General features: G+C 29.8%; 1 protein-coding gene across 1 annotated transcript in view; it reads right to left on the reverse strand.

Moving 5' to 3' along the window:
• Positions 1-385: 385 nt before the first annotated feature.
• Positions 386-20,538, reverse strand: part of l(2)gd1 (lethal (2) giant discs 1) — an 80,035-nt gene continuing 59,882 nt past the window's right edge. Inside the window, exons 9-12 of the mRNA XM_075357516.1 lie at positions 18,708-18,950; positions 13,395-13,582; positions 9,982-10,113; positions 386-454 (exon numbers count right to left, since the gene is read on the reverse strand). Of these exons, the coding sequence (XP_075213631.1) occupies positions 386-454; positions 9,982-10,113; positions 13,395-13,582; positions 18,708-18,950 (632 nt within the window). The remainder of the gene's footprint in view (positions 455-9,981; positions 10,114-13,394; positions 13,583-18,707; positions 18,951-20,538) is intronic.

Here is a 20,538-nt window from a genome sequence, read left to right on the forward strand (position 1 = left end):
GATCATTACTTTTTAAAAGATAAAAGTGCATAAGAAATTAAAGCCAAGCCAGATAAATATTCTAAGTAAGTTGGCTCCATCTATCACAGTAGTTTACAAGCAGTCTGATTAATTTTGGAGTGGTCACATGCGCACAAATGTTGCTGAACGTTCCAGATAGCATGCTTGGGGTACAACAGCAAAGAATATTGAAAAAATTCATGATGTAGTAATGGAGAATAGAAAATTGGAAGCATATGAGATCATTGTGACAGTTCGAATCAAATTAATGGGTGCATCATATTTTACATGACTATTTACATATGCGAAAACTGTCCAAAAGACAGGTGCCAAGTTTGCTATAACTGATCAGAAATGTGAATAAGTAAACAATTTTAAGTACAGTTTAAGGCCGTTTCAATGTAACCAAGAAATACTTTTGTGCTTTTTGAAACTTGGATATGTCATTATTGATCTAAAAACAAGGAATAATCAAAAAAGTGCATTGCAAATGGGGAACTTGCTGATAGTATTCAATCAGTAAGAAGGTGACCGACCACCACTACCTTTGTGGGATCCTTTTGGAGTAATCTTTATTAACTTTATGGAGAAGAGTAAAATGATAACCAAGCAATATTATGCATCTTTGCTGGATAGTCTAGGGAAAGGAATTAACTTCTAGAAAACGAAGATTCTTTTTCATAAAGACAATGCAGCGACTCGCTCATCTATAATTGAAACAGCAAAATCATTTAAATTACTCTACTAAATTCTTCTGTATTCCCCTACTTGGCAGACCTACCACCTTCATACTATGTATGTTTCCAAATTTGCAAAAGTGACTAGCTAGAAAGATATTTGTGCAAAATTAATTTATTACTGAGACATCTGTCTATTTTAAGAACATGGATACACTATCATACTAAAAAGATGGAATCAAAAAACTTGAAACTATTGGACTAAGTATGCAGCCTGAAAACATTACATCTCCTTTATTTTTGCAAGGACTTACGAAGCATCCCTCGTACTTCCTTAAAAAAAAACTGAGAAATACATTAACTTTTATCGTAGTACAGTAAAATGTTAAATTATTTAATAAAGATGAGAATTTTACACACCTTTTCTTAATTTTAATTTTTTTCTTTCTTTTATAAGCACAGAGCAAAATTTTTTATGGAGTTTTATTATCGCAATCACTACTGTTGATCTAATTATTCCATTTATCATAGATAAACAGGTTTTAAATCTAACACTATATGTATAAAATAATATTTTGCATAATTTTATTAATTAATGGTTATTAAAAAAAATTAAATTTATTTTAAATATTAATTATCTAAAATTCAGGTCAATCAGTACCTTATAATTTCAAATTAACTTCTGTATATTTATTTACTTATTAATAACATTTTCAATTATCAATATTAAAATTATAAAATACTGCCTTTTTTTGTTTATTTTTTTTTCCAGCAATACACAGCATACATATATTAATAATATATTTCCAGCATACATATTTACAGATATATAAATATAGTTCTTGACTGCGGTTAAAGTACATCTTGTATAATAAACAACAATAATTTTTATAATAAACAATTTTAACTATTTCAAACATTTTAACAAAGATTAATTTTGACAATGAACACCGGTATTCAAAAAATTCTATATAATTTATCATGTAAATAAAATTTCATTACCTCCAAAAAAAGTTAAAACATGTTTCTTTTAATCAAATTATAATTTAAAACTGTAAATCAATTAAATTCAATATCTGATCGTTATGCCAATTTTACAACATAATTTTATTATAAATACTTAAAATCTTCATTTCATTCCACAAAGTTAATGATTCTGTTGAAATAATAAATGATTAATTGTTTATTTACCCAAAACTAAATAAACTACTGTAAAAAAAATACATTTAAACTAAAAAATGCATAACATAATAAACACAACATAAAAATTAATCCATTATTCAAGGGCAGGCGATCAGCTTTAACAGAGTTTATTGATACCCTTTTGCAAGGTGGTAGGAGAGTGGTCCCACTTTAAATCCAAAATAGGCAGCTTCCAATTTGGCTCTATTTTGGAGTAAATGCCATTTAAATATATTCTAGTGATTCAGTTAGCTTATTTGTAAAACTACAGTTACAGAAGTTGAAGTACAATCTCATAATTAAGAGGACTCAGTTTCGAGTCTCTATGTTGTTTTCTCTTGCATATTCACTAAAACAAATGATTTCTTGATTTTTTTTAATTTTAATGTGGCTTACTAGGGACCACACCTATATCATTTGTTTATGCTTCTGTTTCTTCTTTTCCATATTTCCTTCGTTTTCTCAGAACCTAAGAGTTTTTCTTCTTCTTGTCCCTATTATTATTAGATGAGTTTTTATTATGTAGTTATCTATAATAATAATTATAAGAATCTGGAAAAAACTGTATTAATTTCAAGTTTGTTGATTGATATAAGAATCATTAATCTAACAAACAAATTTTATAAACTTGAAAAAATAAACATATATATTTTAATCTTTAGTTTACCTGTTATAATAAATATATATATATATATATATATATATATAATATAACTTCAATTATACTAAATGAAATTTAAATTAAAAAAATCTGATGTGGACACAACATGACTTCCTTGTACGCCTACTAAATTGAATTACATATACACATTTTTTTTAAAATGAAAAGTACATAATATTTTATTTAATTAATAACTTCTGATATTTTTTTTTATTGTCATTATTGAATTATTATTTATCGTAAAAATCTTTTTACAATCAGAGGTTAACAATTATTAATAAATCAATATATTTAAATTAAAAAAAAAAGAAAGTTAAAAAAAAAGGAGATGAAGTCTGATTTGAACCGATGTGCCTTCCCCTTGTAAGAATCAAATTAATTTCATTAATTAAAATTTAATTTGGCTATAACTCTTGAACCAATGAAAATATGTACCACCTATGATATATTGTTGAAAAGATCTCAATGAAGACTTTACTGCAGTTAAAAAATAATCCAAAATTTTTTAGATTTTGGGCTTTTTTGGACACTTTTGGTTCAGTCAATTGCAATCAAAAGGGGAGGTGCACAACTATATGTAACAACAGTCCTAAATCCAAAATTTCAACATACTACGGCTTATTGTTTTTGAGTTATGCAAGATACATATGTACATACATACAAACAGATGTCACGCCAAAAATAGTCAAAATGGATTCAGAGGTGGTCAAAATGAATATTTCTGTTGAAATCTGAAAACTGAAGTTTTTCATGATCACAATACTTCCTTTATTTCATACAAGGAAATGAAAAAAAAAATATATATATATATAAATATATGTTTAAATAAAATTTGAATTTTTTTTACTTTTCTTTGTTTTATTCAACTTATCTTATACCTTTTTTTTTAGAATTAAATTCTCTACAAGTTTTGTGTTTATTACCCATTTAATAACGTTATTGTACATCAATCAAAAAAACCGGTTTTTTTACTCCTATTTACTGGTTTTTCCCCCAAATTTCTTAAAAACTACTGCAGATAGAGTTCTGGGACCTATTTTATTTAATTTTTCAAGTTAAAAAAGAATAGGAAATCACTAATTTTGCACCTTAATTAATACAAATTAAAATAAATTTATTTATTCTATTTTTTCCAAATTCTTATAAATCTTTATATATATAATATATATATATATATATTTCTTGTGTGCTTGTGTATGTCACTGAACTCCTCCTAAAAGGCTGGACCGATGAAATTTTTTGTGTGTGTTCAAGGGGCTTCGAGAATGGTTTAGATTCACAATTTGGTCCACTGGAAAATGTTTTTTTAATAGTTATTGATTTTGGAATGTTTTACATTGGATCCGGTAGACTGCGCTACCATCAGCAGTATCGAATATTCAATACTATTCTATTTTAATTTTAGTTTGTCCCGACAGTTGGTGCTACGATCAAATTGAGAAAAATATTTCGTAATATTGTTATTATTGTGTTACAAAAAATCAGGTGCTATTAAAATATTACATCAAAATGTAATTAGTGTTTGAAGAGTTTTGAAGTGTGCATAAAAACTATACATTTTGCGAATTTAGTGCGGAATCAAAGTGAGTATATTCATATAATTTTTTATCAAATTTACACGTGCGTAGATTAACAACTACCCTAACCTACAAATTAATTTGTGTAGCTAATTGATTTCATAACAAATTTTTTCAATTGTTTTTATTAAAAATTATTCGTTTTTGGAAATATTAAATAAAAAAAAGCAAAAAAATAAAATTACACGTTTTTTATCTAAAATTTGGTAAAACAAATCTTTTCAGTTAATTAATTAAAATTTCATCTTCAATAAGTTACTCATATTCGTTGTGTATTATTTTACAGTATTTTATTTTTACAGAAAAATGCCACGTCTTCGTGGAAGAGCAAGAAATATTGGTCGACGTACTCGGAACACGCAATTGGTCCATGATCGTCGATTAAATAGAACAGTAGAAGAACACTCGACAGATAATGTAAATTTAACAGAGTGAGAGCGAGTTATTTTAGCCGCAAAAAATTTAGATGTTGACGCCATCAATTTTAAAATACAACATTTATTGCCTGGTAATGAAATTACATTCAAGTCGATTGACACTGTTGTTGATCCTGACGAAGTCGTCAAGCATCCTGTAAAGTTTTTAAATTCACTAGATTTACCTGGAATGCCACCACATAATTTGCGATTGAAGATTGGCTCACCTATAATTTTGTTTCAAAATTTAAATGCCCCGAAATTGTGTAATGGCACGCGATTAGTTATAAAAAAAATCATGGGCAACATTCTTGAAGCCACTATTTTGAGTGGAAAATTCCAAGGTGAAGTTGTACTACCACGGATCCCAATGATTCCTTCAGATTCACCTATACCATTCAAACGTTTGCAATTTCCAATCCGCTTGGCATTTGCTATGACTATAAATAAGTCACAAGGCCAAACAATGACAATTTGTGGCTTAGATTTAGAAAATCCGTGTTTATCTCACGGCCAATTATATGTTGCGTGTTCCAGAGTTGGAAAACCATCGAATTTGTTCGTTTATACTCCTCAAGGATTAATCAAAAATATTGTACATTTAATGGCATTACGATGAATTAAGTTTTTGTAAATTAAAAAATATATGTTATAAAATAGTATGAGTGTAAACTTTTTCACCTTTAATTAAAACAAGTTTAAGTTTTTATTTAACACAGCTTCTACATTTCACTTCACTCATACAGTATACACATACTCACACGCTATCGATTGGTCGAATTGTGATAAATGTATATGTAATGACGATAGATATTGTAATAACTTTTTAATAATAATTTTCATCAAAACGGTCCAGATTGTTACAGCTTATTCAAAAAAGTTTGAAATTTTCAAATTAAAGACGTGTGTACACGACAACGTCTGTCGGGTCCGCTAGTAAATGTTATAAATACTTACAATAAAAAATTGTTTGCATTATTATAAATCTAAAAAAAAAACATGCTGTGACTATAGACAAGTAAATAAGCTATTGAACCACTCAAAAATCTATAAATGCAGTTTACTCCAAAATGAAGACAAGTTAGGAAATACCACTTGGATTTAAAGTAGGGACCCCCTCATATTACCCTGAAAAAGACATCAATAAACACTGTCATAAAATGACCGCCTGTTGTAAGCTGGTCAGAAGTCTCTATAAAGGGATATTTTAGTGTTTTAAAAACATTACAATAAATAGTAAACATTAAATATTTATTTTTACTGCAAAAAAGGCATATTATATAATGCACAGTTTAATGGCAAAAAAGTTAAATTAAATTTTTACTTCATACTATCTATCTGTCTGTCTGAGTGATTGATGTACAGAAAACTGTAAAACTGCTTCTTCTGAGGGTAATGATAATCACTATATGATCAGCTCTTACAGAACAGTGAAAATGTAGCATTCATTATTGCCTTATTTTAGTTGCTTGGCTTGCTGATATATAAAAGCATATTTAGTGGAAAATATATTCACTCTTTCTTTTCCTAAACAAGCCTAGAATGGAGCTTACATATTTGAAAATGGCTCATGTATTTAACTTGTTATTGACAACAATTTGATTATGGCATCCAACAGACAAGCAAATTTTTACTATACACCACAATATGCATAAAATTAGCATGAATGTGGGTAATTATGCACAACAAAAGCTTATATTAACAAGCAAATTTTATTTAGTCATAATTTTATATTTATGAAATTAAGGTATAAAACTAAAAATGGGATTTCAGATTAAAATTAACCAAAATCCACACAAAAAAAATAATCACTGGTGATACATACCAAAAAATGCAAAGTGATAATCAATTCAGATTGGGTTAATCATATAACTTTTTACCATCAAGGATTAAATCTCATGAGTTTTAATGAAATGTTATTTACAGTATGCTAATCATTGATGAATCTTGCTACCACTAATGTGAGTATGTTGATAAACTCCAGTATCGAGCAAAAAACAAATCCTTTTCTTTTGAGCAAAACTTGTCCCCATTTTGCTATAAGCTTCCTTATTCCATTAATGAAGAAATGTTCACCTCAGTGTCAATACCAAAAAAACTCTTTTTTTTTTTAGAGGACCAAAAAAAAATCTGATGTGGACATCACATGACTTTCTTGTATGTCTACTAAATTACATATACACATTTTTTTTAAATGAAATGTACAAAAAATTTTATTTCATTAATAACTTCTGTATTTTTTCTTTATTGTTATTTAATTATTATTTATTGTAATTTTTTTTACAATCAGAGGTTAACAATTATTAATAAATCAATAAATTTAAATTAAAAAAAAAAAGTAGATGAAGTCTGATTCGAACCGATGTACCTTACCCTTGTAAGATCCAAATATTTCATTAATTAAAATTTTATTTGGCTATAACTCTGGAACCAATGAAAATAAGTATCACTTATGACATATTATTGAAAAGCTCTCAATGAGGACTTATTATTGCAGTTAAAAAAAGTCCAAAATCCAAATTTTTTTGGATTTTGGGCTTTTTTGGTCGCTTTTGGTTCAGTCGATTGCAATCAAAAGGAGAGGTGGACAACTAGATGTTACAATAGTCCTAAATCCAAAATTTCAGCATCAGATGGCTAATCATTTTTGAGTTATGCAAGATACATATGTATGTACGTACAGACGTCATGCCAAAACTAGTCAAAATAGATTCAAGGATGGTCAAAATGGATATTTCCATTGAAATCTGAAAACCGAAACTTTTTGCGATCACAATACTTCTTTTACTTTGTACAAGGAGGTAAAAATCTGATAGTGTGAGACTGTATCTATAAGGTGAATGTGGAAACACCTCTCTACTCAACTTTTGATGCCTTTTGAATGATATTGGGTTGGACGTAATTATTCAGAAGTACATCAGAAAACCAGGATGCTTCCTCCTTATGGTGTGTTTCATCTTATTTTCTAGTATGCCACAATAGTACTTGCTGTTGATTGTATGTTTTTCTTCCAAATAATCACAATAATTTACACCTTTATAGACCCAAAACATTGTTAGCATCACTTTATTGGCTGACCAAGAGGTTTGTACTTTTACCTGATGGGCACATTCAAATGTTCTATTCCATAATCAGACATTTGGCTACTGGCTCAAAATGATGAATCCAAATTCCATCATGAGTTATTATACAGTCTAAAAAAGGAATATCTTCCCCTAAAAACTGTAGTTTACGTTCCGTACAAATGTGAATTGAACTGTTTTTGTGATATTGTGAAACAAATTTCAGTTATTTCACTAATCTTTATGTAACACTCTTTGTAAATAAGATCATTAATGTAATTTTGCAAAGTGTCAGTTGAAACTTATTCTGTTATGATGAAAATTAGTGACACTTATTCTGTCCAATTTAAACTGTGCTATCCACTTATAAAAATTTATACAGGTTTTGTATAAATAAAATTAATATATAAATTAATATAATAGATATATAATATATATTGTGTGTGTGTGTGTATATATATATATATATTTTATTTATTTTTACTTTTAAGGCCGCAAAGGACCACTTTAGTCAGAATAATTCGAGTCTTTTTTGCCGAACTTTTGGCCTTTAAGTTCTTAGCTTTTACTTTCTCCCAATATTTAGTCATTCTTAATGATCTTGCTTTACGATCCTCTTCTGAATAAACCCTTTTTGTATAATTAAAAGTTCTTACTTTACAGTTGGTATTTGGATCTTTAATAACAAATTTTAATTTTTCGGATTTATTAAGTAAATCTTCATAAGTCAAACTTAATTCATACATGTCTTCTTTAATTTCTTTGATCCATAATGGCGAATTTTTTAAAGACCAAAATTGATCGATAATTCTCTCAGTAATCCTATCCTGTGGTAATCTTAACAAGTATGCACAGAAAGAAATTCGCTTCTTTTTCATAGTATCAATTAAGGATTCCAAGTTTTCGTACAGAAATTTATTAGGCAATAATCTGTACTGATTTCCGTGTTTTTATTTTTTGTTTATGCAGGTTCTAAGAATCCTGCGTTCAACTTTAAGTAAAGGTTCAGTCCTATTTTTCTGATTTAATCTAAATAAAGTGTCGCTCGCTTAAGTAATTACTGGTTTAACCACAGTTTTGTAATGTCTAACTACAATATATATTTAATATATAATATATAGTTGTTATATATATATGTATATATAAATATATAAATTATGGTTTTATGTATATAAAACCATAATGTACCATAATATTTTAACATCTGAGTATCCATTTTAGCCATAAAATAAAACTTTCAGAAAATAAAAATCTTATCATATTTTTTTGTCAGGAGGTGTCAATTTGGATGTCATATAGTTCAGTTTATTCTATTTATTACTTTTTCTGCTATTGCCAATTGTCTCTTTAATTATCTCCCTCATACTATGATGGAACATCAAAACATCCTTTGGAACCATCAGTCCATACTCCTCCAAGGACAATGATAGAAATGTCATTACAGGTCAGTCAGAGCAATATGTTCAAATCACTGAAGAATTTCTGCTTCTCAAATAGCAGAGAAACATGAAATCAATCCAGACACATCGAGTTCAATAGGACAGGATGACCAATCGCACTGCGAGGTGATCAATGAAAAGTGATTGTTGATAACAATGAAAACAACATTATTGACAGACGAAGATTTCCTTGGGTTGTAAGATCAACAGATTACTGCATATCACTTATTCTTTTGAGGATATTTGAAGAGTGATTCCTCTCCTCAAGAAACTTTGACAAACACAAAAAAAATAATTTGTCATGATGTTACTACAATTCTTATAGATGTATTACAAACATGACTCAACAGAGACTCGTACGTTATAATTTCTCAAATATTATACTGAGACTATGAAAATGTCACTCAGCAGCTCAATGCATAAATGCTAGTCAATAAAATTCTTTTTAATATATATTGTCTACCTAGCTAACCAAGATTTGCATATTCTTACATTTTAAAGCTTCAGGGTATGCCCAGGATTAGTTTCTTAACATGTCTTTTCTTACTTCTATCAATCTGCAGGTTTCTTACCTTTTGCATTAATTGTAAACATTTTTTTATACACACAGTATTTTTTGTAAGTCTATCAAGATTGAAATTAGGCTACAAAATTTTAATCAACTTCTTAAAAAAGAAGAAAATTAAAGACCTAAAAAGAAACTAACAGGAAAACAAATTTTCCATTCATTAAATTTTTTACTTTATCAAATACTAGATTAAAAATAAACAACCTACTCATTTTTAATTTACCACCATCTTCAAAAATTAAAAATATTTCAGAACTGAAAGAGTGTTAGTTTCATTTTTATATTTTATTTTTATTTTTTTTAATTTATTTTATAATTTGGAATTGCAAATGAAATGTCACTCGCACAATAATTACGAATAATCAAATTTTAAGAAGTTATTTTTTGAATATACTTTACCTTTAGTTGAGCAGTAAGGTCACTTTCTAATTTTTCATATATGTCTGAATCAGAATTTGGAACACAGTCACTAGAAGAAATAACATCAAAATCTGATTCTAAAACTAGTTTTGCTGATGGTGGAACTGGTACCTGAAACATCACATTTTATACACATTCATTAATAAAAATACTTAGACTTAATTATGTTTATAGTAAATTGGACCAGAAGACAAAAAGTTGAAAAATTAATGATATAATGATCAACAATGTGCTAAGCAAAGATGATATATTTAAAGCTAATTTTTTCAACGAGTTTTTTGGATTGGTGGTTACAAGACTAAATGAGAATGCAACACCTCCTCTCCAACAACATGAAATACCAAGTATACCATTTAATTAGCATTCATTGTTCCTTACACCTACAAATGAGGTTAAAGTTCTGAAGACTATACATGAACTCCAAAATAAAGCTGGAGGCAGCGATGAAATCCATGCATTCACCATTAAGTTGGCAGCATCTTACGTTTCACCAATTCTTTCGCATATTATAAACAATGTTATGGTGCAAGGTAGATGTCCAGTGCAATTTAAGATGGCAGTTATATGCCCAATAAGGATAAATCAAAAACTCTGATCAACAATTATTGACCTGTAGCATTGATATCCAACCTGACAAAGGTATTTGAAAGAATAATTTTCTCTATATTTTACAAGTTTGCTATGAAACACAACTTAATTAATGACAAACAGTTTGGTTTTGAAAGGAATAAAAGCACCGATGATGCGATTACTCACATAAGCAAATTTATTAATGATAGCTTATGCTACGGCAGGCCAATAGTGGTTGGTTTCCTAGACTACTGTAAAGCTTTTGATACAGTTAATCATACGATTCTCCTGTCCAAACTGCACAATATGGGAATACGAGGTGTATGCCTACCTCTAATAAAAAGTTACAAGATAGAACTCAAGTTGTTATGGTTAATGGTACTAAAAGTCAGCCAGTTAAGACGAATGTTCAAGTGCCGCAGGGCTCAATTTTAGGGCCGTTGTTATTCATTCTCTATATAAATGACTTGTTAGGATCTAATTAAATATGCTGATGACATAGCCATATCAATGAATGGACATACATGGACTGAACTGGCAAATTCAATGTCTGCTAAGCTTGATTATATTTTCTCATGGTTATATCAAAACAATCTTATACTTAATAAAAACAAATCAGTATTCATTACATTTGGCAATTACAGAGACTATACCAGATAAAATAAACACAATCAATGGTCAGCACCTCAAGAGAGTTGAAACTAGTAAATATCTAGGAGTGACAGACATATGATTGCAATGTACAATGGGATGTCCACGTGAACAGAGTTAAAAAAAACCAAATACTTAGTTTATGTTTTCTACAGGTTGAAACAAGTATTATCAAGAAGGCAGGTGTTGTAAGTATACTATAGTCTTTTTCACAGTATGGCAGTGTATGGTATCATCAGATGGGGGTGGTCTTTATGGTTCTTCATTTGATCCTTTGAACAGGCTACAAAAACGATTTTTAAAATAATTGGAATCAGTGAACAGGATCCAGACAGATCGTTGGACATCAGATATGTTTTTGTTCTGAAATCTATTGTGTACCTATATAATGAACTAAAAAATGAGTTAATTCAGAATCCAGTTAACACTTGTTTTAAAAGTATTAAGTTACCAAAACACTTGTTAACAATTAGGCAAAGAAGCTATGTCTATTACTCTAAAAAATATGTTATGAAGTGCCAAATAAATTTAAGGATCTGGATTGATATTGTATAGAGGACTTATGATTATCTTCTAGAAATGGAATCTACATTTTTTGTTTGTTATGTCTTTTTATATACTAAAATATTAATTTTTTTAAATTTTTGGCATAGCTTTTTTATGTACTCTTTTAAATGAACGAGGTATACTTCACAATTTGTATAAAATATATAATTTTTTTTAATTACAAACCAAAACTATGTACAGTTTATGCCATCTATAGATCCTTTTTGTATATGTAAATGCTTAAAGGAATTTGGTAATAGAAAAATTATGTCAATAATAACAGATATAATATAGGAATGACTGAAATGTAATGCAGAGTCAATCATAATTCACAAATGAAAAGAGATAATAAAATGAAACAAATATGGCATAAAAGGACATTTTATTTGCTACAAAATAAAACATTTGTGTTTTTCCACAGTCAACATTTACAGATACATATTTCACTACGTCTTTCTGTTCGTCAGCTGTGGTGAAACAAATACTCTTAATATCCCTCTTTAATTGGAGAAAGAAGTGAAAATCACAAGTGTCAAAATCTAGTGAGTTTGGAAGGAACGGAATAGGTTCAAATTTCAAATTCACAAGAGCTCAGTGGCTGTGCGTGATGTGTGTGGCTGAACAATATCATTTTGTATAATAATCAGCTCTGTGATTTGTTGAACATGACTCCACACACACACACCTGGTATTTTAATATCTCTATGGCCCACACAGAAATTATAGAATACCCAGCTTCCACGTAGTCAATCACATACATTTGTTTGGAATCCCAGATCACCATCAAAGATTTTTTTGGAGAAGGGTATTTTTACTTTTTTTTAAATGGTAAACCACAGTGGCCATTTCCATGCTCTACTGTTTTTTTTTTTTTTTTTTGGGGGGGGGGGTCGTAATGCATCCAACTTTCATCCTCATCACAACATTAAAAAGAAAATCTTTGTCACCACAACAACATTTCAGAAGCTGTTTACATCATTCCTTTTGTTATTGTTTATTCTTTTCTGTGAGTTTGCACGGCATCCAATGTGAACAGAATTTACAGTAACCCAATTTGTAGTAATGTGTCCTACTCGTTCTGTTAATATGCCTTTCTGGGAGGTGATGTGATGGTCATTTTGAATTAATTGATCCTGCTTCTTTTCGTTCTTCTCATGAGTTACAGAAATCAGTTGACCACTGTGAGGCTTATTTTCAATTTTCACTTTACTAATGCACAAAATTCACCTAATCAAAGCGGTTGAATCAACAGTTTCATCACTATAAACACCTTCAAAATGACAATGAATGTCACTTGCATCACTTTTTTCATTGTAAAAATCCACTCATATCGTTTTGACATGCTGACATAGTGGGTATACTCAACTCCATGACACCAGAGACTGACAAAAATGAAACTACAAGATGCCAGCACGTATCTCTTCAGCAACAACATCGTTTAATGGTAGTTTTATTATTACTCAGCATTCAGTCTATTTTCCTGAGCAACACAAGACCTGAAGATGCATGCTTTTTTTTTTAAATAATCTTACTCTTATGCAATGGATGGTTCATAAATTACAAATTAATAAATCAATACCTAATGATATCAAACCAAAGTATACTTATTTGTTTTTAATGCTTACAGAATCCATATCAATAGGAAGTCCACTGCTAGCTGCATCAAGAAGAGGCTCAAATCCTTTTGCTAAACGAAGGTATTCTTTAGCTTGATTAATTTCACCTTTTTTTTTTGCTTCTAATGCAGCAAGTTTAAATTCTTTTTGTCTCGATACCAAAAAACTCATTTGTCTTCCCACAGCACCTCTTCGAGCTAAAATAAAAATAATAAAGTAATTGTAATACACAAATCACAAAAAATATAACAACAAGAAACAGTAAAAACAATTCAAAATACAAGAGATAAAACAAAGGAGTCGCTTTCATACAAAGTGGGATTAAAACTATAATATAAATACTCTTATTTTCTATCAGCACTTCTATTTTTCTCAATATATTAATCAGATTAGTTTTCTTTGTTTTAGTTTTTCTATCAGTACTTTAATTTCTTTCAATATTTCGATCAGATTCATTTTCTATTTTTTAGTCTCAATGTTTAACTTTCTTTAATCATAAATCGACCTGGCATAACAAATCTCAAAAAATAGAAACTATGTTTATAAAAGTAAGTAAATGTTTGTTTTCCAGTTTACAAATGAACATTTGTATGCCAATGCTTTTGGCCCAAAAATAATGACTACACTTTGTATAAATAAATTGTTTATACAAATGCAATAAAAGTGAAAAACAGCCAGATACACAGATAACTCACTACTGCCAGACATCTCAGTATTGAGCACACTTGTTGCTTTATACTTTTGAACCACTTTTTACTGTGGCTGTAACACTACATAGGATCTAAAGTACAAGAGTCACTAGTCAGAGTAACTTTCTCTAAGACTAATGATGTTTACTTTGCAATTCTAAAAAATTTTTCAGTGAAAAATCTTTTCTTTTCTTTTATTGTAATTTCCTTTTCTCAACGTAATTTCCTTTCTATACATTTAATCCAATGACGTTCAACTTTTTTGATCCCTTCCTTATGATTTATCCAGGTCTTCAAAACAGGCACATATTATGGCAATAACTTCATTATTTCACATAAATTTCTTTCCAGCATGCTACTTCTTTATATTCAGAAATAGATAATAGTTTGAAGGTACTAAATATAGCAAACAGGGAATATGTAGAAGAATGTTTTGGTGTAATTCAAGAAATTTTGCTGTTGGGGGAAAATAATCTGGTGCATGGTCTTTGCTAAAAAAGGATCTTTTTTTCATCAAATGTGGTTGTTTTTGCTTTATTTCCTCATTTAGAAGATTTAGCAAAGATGCATAATATTGCCTGGTTATATTTTATCCTTCTCCAGACAATCAATGAGCATCCAAAAAAGAACATTTTTCACCTTCTTTGGAGTGAGATCATAGACTGCAATCCCTGTTTTGACTGTTCCTTGGTTTTAGGTCAGTAATAATGTATTAAAGTCTCATCGACCATTATGAAACTGTACAAAACTTCCTCTGGATTACATTAAAACAGCCACAAACAATGCTTAAAAATGTTTATTTTTTCATGCTTTTGGTTGATTGCGAGTGAACACAGCATCCATCTTGCGGACAATTTTCAAATATGTAAATATTTATTAAAATATGATGCACTCATTATTTGAGATATCTATTTTAATAATTATACACACTTTCAATTTTATATCTTCCATCAACATGTAATGGATTATTTCAATATTTCTGTAGTTTTAACCACAACAGATCATCTGGAAAATTCAGCATAATTTGTTGAATGTTCAATTGCTCTGAAAATAACCAAACTGTTTCTACATATAAATTAGCTCTAACTGATAGATCTGGCTCATCATAATATTTATCCAGTTTGGCTTTAGTTTCCTGTACAGTTTTCCTTTCAAAATATAAGTTTGATCACTACATGAAATCAATATTTATCTCAATGATGAAGGCAATGGAAAATCATTTTCCCCTCAATTTTCTCAAAAAACCTAGCATCAGATGCCAGTATTTCTTGAGAATGACAATATCACTTTTGGGAGCGAATAGTGTTGATTGGCTTCATCCATTTGGTTATGCCCCTAACACTTAAAAATTATACACAAAATTAAGATTAGGTATTTATTTCACTCTGTACATCAGAAAACTCTGGCTTTCTGAGAAGGGAAGCGTATCTCTAAATAGTTCAGAGAAAAAATTTCAAAAAACAGTTAATGATTGAATATTGCAATGAAACTAATCTGGAAATCAGTATTTCATAATAAGCGAGGTGAATATTTATAAACATTTTATGCAGGTTCTAAATAAAGGAACCATGTGAAATTTTTCTAGCTAATAATGTCATTAATTTCACAATATTGTTATTAATAATAATAATAATAATATTATGAGTATAATTTGATTTTACTTTTCCAGTTTCAGAAATTTGGTTTAACCCTTTCCAGCAACTACTGATTTTTTTTAAAGATACTACTGTATTCCAATTTTTTACATTTTCTTAAATTCAATACAAATTCTTTAAGTAAAAAATGTTGTCTTATTTTTAATAAAGGAAAAAATATAGAACTGTATCTAATACTCATAAATAAAAAAGTTATATCTTGTTACTTATTATTATAAAAGACATCTGTAAAAAAAAATTTTGAAATAAATAATTTTTTTACTTTCTTGGCTTCTATTTCTGCTACCCATTTTCTTGAATGTACTCTGAATTTTTATCAGAACCATCTCAAAATTATTGAATAATTTCTACTTCCAGCATTTCCAACATTAAAAGTTAAAACAGTACTGAATGTCCCTACGATATTTTTTTAACTCCTATAAATACACTTTTCAGAACTCTGCTCCTTATAATGTTGATCATCTCATCTAGTTTCTAGATAAAACTGTTTGGCACCAATTTGGAAAACAAACACAGGCAAATTTTACAGCAATGTAAGATGTTAAGTATAAAAAATTAAATCTAAATTATCAGTTTTTAGTTTACACATCACTTTATACAACAGCACAAAATGTGAAAAATGAAATCAGATTCCTTAAAAATAACTTCTTTTAAAAAAAAATTGTAATATGATATAACAGATTAGAAATTTGTTTGTTGAGAGAACATTTTTTTTTTTTTAGTTTTATTATAATTACAAAAAAAATCAATTTGTTTTATAATTATATAAAACAAAAGAAAAATATTTCATCATGCACGTAAGCAACCTGAACATCTACCTTTCTTCTCCATACAATTATCATCTCTACTCAGGAACTTATCAGGCTTCAACATTAGTTTTTAAAGACCCTTATCAAGGAACTCTGTTACTAGGATATCTTGTTATTAATACAATAATAACTGCATTAATGTTACGAACATATATTAATATTATTAAACAAGAGCTCTATCTCAGAGAAAAAATTATAGTCAAGGTCGGGGTTAGGAGAATGGTAGAAAAACTCCCACATGATTGGCTCAATAAATTTGTACAATTTAACTACTGGATTCATATAAAAGAACAATGTTTACAAGCTTCCTGCTCTTGGACTGACCTTTAAAGCTTCTTCAGTTTAACATAAAACATCTTCTGATAATATTAAAGCCCCAGATTTCATAAATTCCATTGAAATCTCAAAACATTGCAGATTCTACCTTTTAGTAAAACAGAAACCGCTTGAATTATTTTACTCATAATGTGATTGGGTGTGCATCCCTTGTTTGAATTGTTCGTTGGGCTCTAATGTTTACAAACTTAACTCATATCTTGTCCCCCAATTAAAATTCTGCTGAGATATTCACATGGTGCAAACATAAATGAAATAATTCATTGGTAAAACCACTGTTTTACCAGCAATGAATAGAATGTATGGAAATTGGGTGGGTAATGAGATTACAAAGACTGCTTGTGGCTCATGTGCATGTGCCATGTAGCTACACCAAACCAATTTTACTTTCAAAAGCTGATTAAAAGTCAGTTTTTAAAAGCTGTTATATTATTTTAAACAAAGCACCATGGAAACTTATAAGAAACTGAAAATCGCCATTTTGTTCAAAACCCTGGTAGATAGTCCACACCATCCAAAAAACTTTCATCATAAATTTTATAATGTTTAAAAATTTGTAAAATATAGATTTAATTAACTTTAATTTATAATTATTCGGATTCTTAAATAATATCTTAATATACAAGACATGTACACAAGTAAATTCACTTCTAAATATTGCCACTGTAGCACTACAATCATGACTCTACGCATGTCTATTGAGTCACCTGATATGTTAGAAACCTACTTATTTATTAGTCTAGTCTGTATGCTTCTTAATTAATGTATGTATAAGTATATAATGTTTAAGAAAATCGACACTCGAATCACAAGTGAAATTCAGATTATGATCACTTTCTTGAATGCAAGGAACATTAAACTACTTGAAATTCAGTCAGATTTGCAATGATTATGAAGAAGAACCCAATCAGTGATTCCACAGTATACAAATGCATGTGACTGTTTAATGAAGGATGTGATAACATGCACAATGATTAAGAGAGCAGGAGACCATCTTTGTTTACAGACGATTTGGTGTGTCCAATTGATGACAACAGATGATTCAGCATCACATTTTTTCTATGCATATCCAGAAATATCATATTTGCTTCTGCGTGAAATTGCATCTGAAAAATTGAAATACTGGAAATTATGTACACACAGGGTACGAAAGATGTTGACAGAAAACCACAATGTCACATCTCCCAACCTTATAAACTGTTTAATCATCCCCCATATAGCTCAAATCTTGCACCAATTGACTATCACCTGTTTTTGGGTCCTAAAACCTTTTTTACTGACCAAAAGTATCACAACAACTACGTCAAATGAGTCGTTAATAAATGGCTTGTGTCACAGACGGCATCAATCTATGATGAAGGGATACAACTTCTACTATGATAAGTGACTCAACAATGGTGGGAATTATATGGATAAACAGAATAAGATCTGTATTTCAAAAGAAAAAGAAAATGTTATACATGTTTTGGATCTTTCTAATAACCCTTAGAAACTTACATTCTGGATAACCTCTCGTACAAGAATCTTAAATTAATTTTAATAAGTAATCTAATTATAGTTGCATCTATTAATTAATGTAACTGTAATTTTATAAAGTTGATGTTTATGATTGGTTTTTATTTAAATGCAGAATTCTTATCGATAGTATCGTACGATGAAGCGGTGCCTAGTAATCTGTGCAATAACATCATGTAATTACCATCCAAAAATGATATTTTACCAAAACAATGTTGCGTTTCAATGACAATGCCAAACAAAATATAAAGATAGTAAATGAAATAAATATCTTATCATTGAGATGGCATAAATAAATTTAAAATATTTAAAAAATACCATTAATTTTTTGTGTAGCTTTATCAGTTACTGCTTCAGGTACATTTTTATTGCTAACAGTATCAGTGGATTTTGTAGTACTAGGTGATGGTACAGATGGAGATATCGCAGGTGTAATGGGTTTTGTTGCCACTGGTGATGGTAAAGGAGATACTGCTGGTGTTGCTGGTTTGGAAGATGTTGCAGCACTACAACCCCCTCCAGTAGCCAATTCTGTGCCTTCAACTGGTATCGGAGCATATCCTGTAAAGAAAAAAGAATGACTATGCAACAAAGTACACTACCTCAAACTAAATACAAAATAGACTGCAGGTAAGACAATAAATTACACTCCTTATAACCTGATGTTTCTGCAGTACCTACAGAATATCTAAAAAGAAATAACATACTAAGAATTGAAGGATATGAATTAACATAAAATTCCAACAGTCAAATCCATTTGAAATAGACTCAATCCTGTAGAATACCAAAGAAAAAATTCAATTGGTCTTGCGGATAAATGTACAGTTGTCTGCTAAACACATATGATAGATGTCTTAAATAAAAGTAATTCAAAAGTGATTAAGCTTGGAAAGCTTAATTTATCTTAATATCTTAGTAAAATATTAACAATTAAAAAAATATACAAAAAAATTAGAATTAAGTTAAAATATTTCTTTTTCAAAAACAATACTACTATATAGATAAATTTTTAAATAATACTAATTAAAAAATTGTCTAAAAAACTTGAATTTTCTGCATCCCATTCAACATATATATACTTTTGAAAATAAATCGACATGTAAAAAGAATGAATCGTGACTATAAGTTGGTTGTTCTGTTGATGATTACTAGCGAAGGCAAGATTTTCAATAAGCACATATGGTTCAAAATTTTAGAAGAATGCGACAAGTACAAAATGCCTATCGAACTGGTGATCTATGATAAAAACATGTTCAACACAACGGTCCGACATGGATGGAACTTTATTTTAAGATTTAGACCCTCTCCACTCGTGTACAAAAAGCCTTTATTGGAACTTCGAAACCGTCATGCATCTACGGACTACACAAACGTTTACATGGACATGTTGGAATACGGTAGTCGTCTAGAAGGAGCGAGGTGCTGTATAGTGATCACGGAACGAACTATTCCAATCAGATCGCCCAAAACGTTGTACCACTCAGCGTTATCATACGGTAGAAAATGTTTTGTGGACACGGCTTACGGAGTACAATTTACCGACGAAGTACCGGAAACATTACCGATAAGACGAGGAGGAGGATTACCGTTCGACATCGTGAACAACCGAGCGCAGGCGTTTTTTTCCGGTGACTTTCTACACGAAGCACTGCCTACGTTGCGATTATACGCCGATGTGTTCGGATTGAGGTACAACGAACGACGCGAACTGTTTGAAATCCAAAACAAAGATTTGCTGCGAAAATGGTGCGAATATGCAGGCGCGAAACCGGACGAATTTTGGTTGTTGAATAGCTATCTGTTGCATTTACATTCGGAAGGCGACCGTCATCCGATCAGACGACTTTCCACACGGTACCTGACAAAGATCCCGCAACGCGATCACTCAACGGTTGTGGATATCCCACTGTGGGTTGGAAATGTAAAAAGAGCTGTCGTCTTTAAGGACACAAACACAAAACTGTTGATACCGTCTATTTATCAGGGTGTTACGCAATATTACCGAGAATTGTGCAATACCAATCGCCGTCCGGCGAGAATAAATGTTTCGTTAATCGATGTTATACGTTTCCTACGCAGAAACAAAGACACGCAGTGTTCTTTAGATCGGTGGAACTAGGATGGCGATGTGATCGACTGTTTTCCGATC

This window comes from Lycorma delicatula, chromosome 2 (assembly GCF_047948215.1).
Source record: "Lycorma delicatula isolate Av1 chromosome 2, ASM4794821v1, whole genome shotgun sequence".
In the NCBI taxonomy this organism is placed as follows: domain Eukaryota; kingdom Metazoa; phylum Arthropoda; class Insecta; order Hemiptera; family Fulgoridae; genus Lycorma; species Lycorma delicatula.